This window comes from Hoplias malabaricus, chromosome X2 (assembly GCF_029633855.1).
Source record: "Hoplias malabaricus isolate fHopMal1 chromosome X2, fHopMal1.hap1, whole genome shotgun sequence".
Taxonomy (NCBI): domain Eukaryota; kingdom Metazoa; phylum Chordata; class Actinopteri; order Characiformes; family Erythrinidae; genus Hoplias; species Hoplias malabaricus.
This window is the reverse complement of record NC_089819.1, coordinates 21,605,167-21,614,225: the sequence shown is the minus strand read 5'-3', so window position 1 is coordinate 21,614,225 and position 9,059 is coordinate 21,605,167. Positions and strand designations below refer to the sequence as shown.

Below are 9,059 nucleotides of genomic sequence, written 5' to 3'. Positions count from 1 at the left end.
GATTAATAAGGCTCCATTATACTCAGATCCTGGAAATGACAGATGATCCATCTAACCGTGCTCTGCCCCAGATATGCTTTGGTAGATATTGTTGATATTGCACAGGGTTTATACTCTTTTTGTGAAATGGCCGTCTGTTTGTTGTGTTATTTATGTGATTACTTTGCAAGGATCATACAATTTAATCAACGTAATTTTCCATAAGGTAATTTTCCCTCACAGACTTTGCTATGAACGGCTTCTTTTCATCTCACATTAACGAAACCCATGAAGCAACCTGCTAACCATATTGTAGTGGCCAATATAGTGTTGACATTTCCTGAATGTATCGCTGAGTTACCACCATGATAACTGTGGACAGAACATTTTCAAAAACAGCAGTCTCTCTATGACTTGACTAAGTTTGTTGTTCAGTGACACATTTAGTAAACACAGCCCTGGTTAGTTTTAACTGGCTACAAAAAAAAAAATGCAGCTACAATTTCTCATCAGGTTGAATGGGATTCTTTGATTGATACAAATCCCGCCTTGCGCCCAGTGATTCCGAGCCGGCTCTGGACCCGCCATGACCCTGAACTGGATAAGAGGTTACAGACAATAAATGAACGAATGAATGAATGATTGCTACAAAGGAACTAGAGCTATAAATATTTCTAAAATTCTTTACTATATACGATGCCCTTACATCTCAGCTCAGTGCACACTGAAAAAAATGAGAGTTTGAATGTACTCATTTATTTACATCAAAGTGTTGGATGAAATTAAATACAGTGGAACCTCTACTAACGAACACCTATACTAACGAACTTTCCAAGATACGAACCGGGCCTTTGAATATTTTTTGCCTCCACCAATGAACCACGACTCTAGAAACGAACCCGAGGCTCCGCTGAGCCGGCGGCTGGAAATGGCCACTGACCCCAATCGGCGAGTCTCCCAGCACCCAGACTTGAGTGAGCTTTTAAGATTAGCAAATTGTAGCTTTAGCAATTTAGCATTAGTGTGAATAGCAGACATCGAAATTCGTGCTAAGTTAAGCCATATCTACGCTTCGTCTCCCCACATTCACCCACCTACTCTCCGTTATTCCACCCACCCCCCACCTCCCGTCATACAGCCAGTGCCTGTGTTACTCCTCCAGCCAGTCATCACGTCTTCAAGGTAGCGATGTGTAACCACTTAAAACTTTTTTATTTCTTTTTTACTACTGTTACCACTGTATTTCTTTTTTATTTTTAGTAACGCTACATGTATTTTTTACTAATTTGAGAGTGTTGTAAACATATATCAGTGCAAAAAGGGTGACTTTCGGGGTGGGGGCTGGAATGCATTAATTGCTTTACCATTATTATAAATGGGGAAAACTGACTCGTGAAACTAACTTTTCCATTTACGAACCGGGTCATGGAACGGATCAAGTTCGTAAGTAGAGGTTCCACTGTAATCTACATTCAGATATAAAATATGAGCACAAGTACATGTCAAATTATATCTCTGGATGTATATGACTTAATTTCTTGCAACCCTTTGACATAAAAACAAATTAAGTTCAATGCATGTTTGCTTTAGGAAGCACTAAAAATGTGCTTTTGATCAACAAGTAATGTTTCCATTTTCAATTAGTCAACTGCAAAAATAAGTTAGTACAGTATCCTAAAGTATCACATTGTAATGCTTATCCACAAATATGTTAATTGAAATCTAACCCAACTTAACAAGGTCAATTAAGCAAAATAATAACAAGTAATAATTGATGTATTGAACTGTCCATCCCCAACACCTGGAGAACTAGACGTTTCTAGACTTTATATGACTTGGAGAAGTGAATAATTAGAGAGGATCATCGCTGTAAAAACACAGAATCAGAAACAGATCGAGCTAACAATGTCTTCCAGCTGACGCCTTTCTCATCATCAGCAGAGAAAGTTATATTTGCAGTGACTTCACTGTGTTTGTCCCTTAATTGCATTATTGAAGCATGAACACACTTTTAATGGCACCATCAAAAAGTAATGACATGCAGCTCTCCGGCGTTTGAGCACATCTGCTGCAAATAAATTCCGCCTGCCAAAGAAAATAGTTTGGTTGGTTGAAAGATGTGTTTTTTCTTTCTCCTCCCTTGTTTTCGTCCTCGTTTAAATCCATGCAAAGTTGTTAACAGGTTGCTCATTAAGGAGATGGATTTTAGTGTAATTAAAATGCGTCTAATGCCAAACATTCTTAGACAACAAGGGATGAAACTGTTTGAAGCTGGTTGGCAGTAATAGAAAAAACCACAAAAGTGAGCAGGGATGGAATTTGGTTGAATCCAGGTGCTGGATTTGACCTCTTTAAAGACAAAGGCTCTCCAGTGGGTCTAAACTTTTATTTTATAACTCTATAAACCATTACAAACATCAACCATTTTGCGCTACACACCCCTTGTTACTGAGTAATAAGACTTTGAAATATTAAGTCTGGGATTCTCTGTGGGAAAATGACAACAGCCAGCTTCAGTTTGGATTAGCATAGCTTCAGGGTTCACCGTTTGACTGACTCATGGAGGATAGTGTTGCCTTCATCCATCATGAGGGAGTGGCGGGATGTGGAGAAGCCTCCACCACTCTCTCTCTGATCTGACCATCCATAACTGACATTGAGTGCATTGTTTTGGGTGGAGAGCTCAGCGCACACTGGCCTAAAGGTACATTCCTGACTCTAGAGCACTGTTTGAAACACAAACCCCCTTTGTGCCTAGCGGACCAACTAAAACCCTCCAACCTGAGCGTCCGTAGCTGACACAGGCCTTTTTTTTTTCTCTCCCCATGCTCAAGTGTGAACTTGCACAATATCATTTTCACAAGTGCAGGCCCAATACCTTCATTTTCCTCCTACACACATAGCCACAATTCATATCAACATACAGAGATAGCCGGTTTAAGAGCTGTGTTCGATTGTCCCTTTTTCCATTGTAGTCATCCGCAGTGGTGTACTGTGCCAAGAGGGATCATTTTCAAACATGTAACCACCCTCTTTCCTGCTTCACTTACATATAAGGCCAAAATGATGTCAGCCCAGAATTCATTTTCCAGTTGCTGACTGTGAAATGGGAGATCTTATATCTGAAAGCAGAAGTAAGCTGGAAAGACATGAATGTGTGCTGCTTCCAAGGCTACACTTTCAGACATTACTAAGATCTCTTGAAAGACAGGCATTAAAGCTGTAGCACTGATACTGGAAATGTGTATCTCCTGTAGAATTATCAAGAGAACTGGCATTACCACACAGTTTTAAATCAGTGAATTAAAATATCAAACAATCATTTTTCAAACTGTTTGCATTAGTACATTGTTATTATAGCTAAGTCATTCCAAGAGGACATCAAACCTACGGACTCCGAATAATTCACAGATGTGGTGATAGCTGCTACTGAAAGCTGCCTTATGTCTCCAAAATTGATTCATGATAGTTTTGAAACTAGAATTATATCTGCAGCATCTTAAATATAGTAAATTTACTTCAAATTTAAAAATAAAGTGTAAAATGGTGCGGTTTTCCTTTAAAATACATTTCCTACAGCATATTTAGAGTAATTTTGGAGTAGTTGGAGTGTTAAGGACACAGTATTTCATTATAAAATCCAGTTATATCAGTACCTTGATTTACTGATGCAGTTAGAACCTGTAACTTTTGTGAATCCTGAAACACCACTATGTTATGACAGTTATGATTGTTTCTGTTATTTTAATTGCTGGGATTGGGATATACACGAGAATCAGAAAAAATATATATATATGCTTCTCATACTATATTTTAAAAATGTTCATTGGTTCTTTAGAAAAGGCAATTGATATATAGACCATTATCTCTGTATAGAATCATTTGTGTACACAATAGTTATTCGCATGGTTTTGTATAGTTCAATATAGACCCTTTTTGAAAGTGGTTCCATAAAGAACCTATATTATTCAGCAATATCAGCAATAGCAGAATCATTTTGGTGTTATATAAATGAATTTTCACAAAGTCTGTATATAGAACCATATACAACTCATTCTCTGTCAAGGTGTGGAAACATTTCACCATGTAGAAATGCATTGAGCCTGTCAAAGAGTAAAACAATTTGCTTTACTTCAAAAACTTGACATGTATTATGACCATAATACAATTTTTACTAATGTAAAATGTTTAAAACTGAGAAAAAAACAAATTAAATACGTTTTCTATGCTAACACTTGTGTTAAGAGAAAACACAAAGTTTTGTCAGAAGTGGGATTCGAACCCACGCCTCCATTCGGAGACCAGAAACCCCGCGTTGGGAAGGTGTTTGAACCTTGAGTCTGGCGCCTTAGACCGCTCGGCCATCCTGACACTGTCGCGATACCTTCCGTGACCATATACTACCAGTCCTGAAAATAAAACTCTGTTCTAATATGCGTTATGACATATGTGTGATAAATATAACATCATACTTTATTCTTTTTTAAAATCTTGTTGTATCAAGTATTATTATATACAGCCGTTCGGAATGAAAGTCCTCCAAAGCTATGCCCATGTGTCTGTACTCTTTTCTCTCGCCTCTCCAAACGACAACACACTTTTTTGGAAAGCCATTTCTTTTTCAGACCAAAGCCCCGCCCCTTGCCCTCCCACTTATGACGTTTAGGTTTACGGTGGTGAGCGGCCGGGCCAATGGGAGCACTCAAAACTTCAGCACCACTCCAATGGATAAAGCGGAGCGAGCGGCGGAGAGCGAGCCGCAGAGAGCTGGAGAGAAAGAGCGGAGAGGGAAACTTTACCGTCTTTTCACCCCGTGTTTATCTAATGGTGGACGATACACTCCGACCTGCGCGACTTCTGGACTCTTTTCCTGTTTTTGTTATTCTATTTTGGCGGTCTCTGGACAGTTTGGAGCACTTTATAGAATTAATTTAGTCTCAGTGGGGCTAATGAAAGCGTGAACTCGAAGACATACAGAGAGGGAGAGAGCAAGATAACGTTAACCGAAGACGGGAGTCGTGAACTAAGGATACGGAAGGATAGAAGTGAAGAAGGAGAGTGAAAAGAGAAGACGGAATTAACGGGGAGACGAAAAGAGAAAAAAACAACCCAAAACAAAACATCTCCGCACTCTGCCTGGTGCCTTTCTCAAGCTATGACCTCGGTGTCTACGTGAAGCTCCGGAATGAGGTAGTGTGCCTTATCACTGTGGGGTTCTGAAAAGAGTAACATTTGTTGAATGTATTTGTTCGGTAACAGAAGCTCAGTTCATCGAGAGATGTACGACTCTCGATTTTAAATCTAAAATGGCCCCGGGACTGCCCGGAGGAGCAGGGTCCCGCTCCCCGCGTTTCGGCTCAGTGTTCCCCGCGGACTATTCACTTCAAATCTCTAGAAAATAATGGCTTCGGCCACCAGCGCATTAGGCTGTGTAGGCTATAAAAAATACGTTAATTTGTTCAGTCAAAAGCTGCAGTGGACGGTGTGGTTATATATTCACTTAAAATAAATCCTGAAAGTGTTAACTTTATAAAAGTTCTGTTAATGTCTGTGTAGATCTCATTTAAAGTGATTCTGGAACTTTTCCAATCCTCTGTATGTTCAGTTTATGATTTTTTTACTATTATTATTGTGAGCAGTGTAAAGAGTAACTAGTTGAAAATGAAGTAGAAAGTTAATAATATGATACGCCAGTTTTCATTCATAGTATCACCTCTCAACTCTTTAATTTCACTCTGCTGTTCACTGTTTTGTTTTGTTGTTTTAAAGGTGCCATATGTATTAAGTTTGTAACCACATATTTGTCTCTTTCAGGGCTAGGAACTAGGGAGCTGTCAGAGGCTAAGCTTTCACCTCAACCTCTCTAGTCTCTCTACTTTGCCCTTTCCTCAGCGTCATGGTGTGAGAAGTCCTGTAAGCCCCCTTCATCCTTCTCAAGAGAGAACGTCGTGATGTCACGTGCCCCCTTCCCCGCCGCTGTGCTCGTGTGTCTGGGCGCTGTGGCGGTGGCAGTGGTGGAGTGTGCAGCGCGGCGCCTTGTATGCTGGGAGGCTATCATGCAGTGCCAGTCTGAGCCCGAGTGTCACTACGCTTACGGTCAGTACATGCACGCGTGTGAGCCCGTGCTGACAGGCCGCAAGACCACATGCCCAAGCCACTGCATTGCATCTCTAGTCCAGCTGAACCTGACACGTGGAGGCCCGGCGCTGGAGGATTGCAATTGTGCATCAGACCCTCGGTGTTTCAAGGCAAAACGTGCCATCGAGCCATGCCTGCCACGCACCAGCAGCCTCGGCTGCACAGAGGCCCGGCGCCAGTGTGAGGATGACCACCAGTGCAGTGCGGCCATGTCCAGCTACATAGCGCACTGTGGCAAACTTTTTGGCGGGGCAGCATGCTCAAGCGCCTGCAAAGAAGTAATCGCAGACATGCGGCGTCTGCCCAAGGCACAGCTGCTGGACACTTGTATCTGTGATGGCAGAGACCGTACCATATGTGAGTACGTCAAGCTCAAGATGAAGAACCTGTGTTTTGGCGAGCCGCCTGAGGATGACGTCGATGATGAGGATGAAGGGTCAGGCCCTATCGATTACTACGAGGAGGACGATGAGGATTACGCAAAAGTACGCTCAACCACAGGCAGTGGCAGGTCCACCTTGGGGACTTCAGCTTGTCTAGCGCTGCCAGTGGGGGTGATCTTTTCCCTGGTTCAGTTTTTAAGCTAAAACTTGAACAGGACAGGTCTTTGGGAATGATCAATCTGTGAAACTAACCAGGAAGATTTCCAGTGAGCTACAGGGCCGGTGAAAACCACTTGTCAGTGGAAGTGACTGGTCTAAGCTGTGGCTGGTCAGACAACCCAACAAGCTTCAGTGGAGTCAGTGAAAGTGACTGGACGATGAAAATCACAGCTCTGTCCGGACACCTGGCCTATCAGAACAGTGGTGAAAATGACTAATCTGTGGCCATGACTGCCCAGCCTCCCCAGAGTGGCATCTACCTGGTGAAATCACACTCAGAAAATGATGGCCACTGAAAATGACTGGTCGGTGGAAGTAGCTGCTCCGTCTGGTGAAAGTGAAAAACAACAGGACAAACTGGTCAGATATGTGATTGAGAATGACCAATTATTGTGATTGGTTAGATTCCCCACAAGTTACAGTGAAGCCAACGAAAGTGGCCAAACGGTGAAAACTCCCAGACCGTGAATATTTGAGGTGCTCGTTAACTACGGATCTGATTGTTTATGTCTGTTCATCTCCAAAGAGGACACATCCACTTTTGCATGACACTTTGATTGAGTTTTGTTCACATCTCAAGGTTGGTCACGTTGCACCTTTGCTATGCAAATGTACCATTCAGTGACCCTTTAGCCCCTAGCACACTTCTATATTTATTCTATGTTACAAAGCTGAACTCAAGCTGAAAATAGCAGTCGGTTCCAAATGAAAACTAAGCTCATTCTAACACTACTGTCTTTAAAAACAAAAGAAAAATTATTGCCTGTATTGTGAAACAGGACACAGCTTTTTGATTTTTTAAAAGAAAATATGTAGACTCTTAAAAGCTTTTATTTTGTTACTTGGAAATATAACCATGCAAGGTTTTTAATCCGAAAGCTGTGCACTGCCAATTTGAAAGTGGATACGTAAAAGTATTTTTCTATCCTTTAAAATTGAGTGAACAAACAACATCTCTGTAAAGTGTTCAGACGGTTGGAGTAAATTTGAAGTAGGCTAGTACTGGAATCTGAAGCATTCAGTTTCAGGACAAGTACTGACAATATTCATGAAAAATAATTTCATGAAAAAAGGCAATATTTTGTACCAGAAATATCTACGAGAACAAAGGGTGATGATTCCAGCTTTAAAGGGAAGTTATCAGATATTTTTGATGTAACTGATTCTCCTTGTATTTTTCTGTACAGTGTAAATATATTTGCAGAGAATTTTTAAACTTTTGCTCTCAAAGATGAATTATTGTCTGTGTAGAAATGTCTAAATCCACTGTATGACTGCCTCGGTGATGTACTTTTTATAGAAGGCATAAAAATGAAAGTACAACGTATTTAACGAGTATGTGTGGTTTGTCAATGATGTCTCTGATATCGGGGTTTGTATTTGAGAAGCGGTAGTAGGTTGTGACTCTTGTAAACACAGGCTAACCCTAGAGCGGCTTTTTAGGAACAGATTAAGTATTACGAGGAACTTGAAGCATCGATAGCCTTGACTTTGCAAACAGAAGTGTTTGCAGAAGGCCTAAAGCCTGACTTTCAGATATCTTTAGAATGTAAGCACAAAAGCGAATGGCTTTTCCCTGGGGTTTCACCCGGCCGGGGCAGACGGGGTTTGTTTACTTTTCAATCACTGTGTTTGCTTAACAGACTCTGTCTACACGCCGTGGCTGTGAACAAAGCTAGCGTCTGCTAATCTGAAAGCGAGACAGTAGCATTGACTGCAAGGTTCAGAAGATTAATTATCTTGTTACAAGTTGTATATTTAGGTGTTCTTAAAACTGAGTGCTTCATTTTATTAGACTTTTGAGGACAAGGCCCGCTGAGCCGCACCGTTCCGAGGAGGAAGTAGGCACTGTTGGGTTTATTTCGAAAGTTAGCATGACATAACGGTTGAAGATGTTTCCTAAAAACCAAATGTTCACAGGCTGCTTATGTGGAAATGGCCCGTGTAAATTAGATTGTTTAGCCCTGAACTATTCAGGCTTAAATGTTTGTACTGTATCCTGCAGAATGCAAAGTACATTATCTACTAGCAATTAATCAGTAACTAAACTTTATAGAAAGTCTTAATTCCATTGAAAGTCAATGTAAAAAAAAATATTTAAGTCATTTTGAAGCATTCCTATTGGTCCATTTGTCATGACATTTTGCACAGCGGCTGTTTTCAAATGGCATAAAAAATCCACAAGAATGGAGTTAAATGTTGTTATCTGGGCAGTGACTGTGCAGTTTTAATATTAAGTACAGAGTAGCTGTAAAGAACTAGCTGTAAAGAATAGACTTAATTTAACTAGCTGCTGCTGGAAAATATAATACACAGATTGTTTCAAAAGCTGCGGTCACT

General features: G+C 40.8%; 1 protein-coding gene and 1 non-coding gene across 2 annotated transcripts; one reads left to right on the top strand and one right to left on the bottom strand.

Annotated features, from left to right (window-relative positions):
• Positions 1-4,240: 4,240 nt before the first annotated feature.
• trnal-caa (transfer RNA leucine (anticodon CAA)) lies at positions 4,241-4,350 on the bottom strand. Its single transcript has 2 exons — positions 4,313-4,350; positions 4,241-4,286 (listed from the first exon to the last, which is right to left on the bottom strand). It is a non-coding gene; the product is annotated as a tRNA-Leu (tRNA).
• A 352-nt stretch (positions 4,351-4,702) lies between these two features.
• On the top strand, positions 4,703-8,037 carry LOC136676205 (growth arrest-specific protein 1-like). The gene is made up of 2 exons (XM_066653048.1): positions 4,703-5,169; positions 5,794-8,037. Exon 2 carries the CDS (start codon positions 5,931-5,933, stop codon positions 6,702-6,704), a length of 774 nt encoding a protein of 257 aa, XP_066509145.1. The 5' UTR covers positions 4,703-5,169; positions 5,794-5,930; the 3' UTR covers positions 6,705-8,037.
• The last annotated feature ends 1,022 nt before the right edge of the window (positions 8,038-9,059 follow it).

Bases quoted from the DNA above. Each gene is read 5' to 3' on its own strand.
- LOC136676205 (XM_066653048.1), top strand. From the start codon at position 5,931: ATGTCACGTGCCCCCTTCCCCGCCGCTGTGCTCGTGTGTCTGGGCGCT.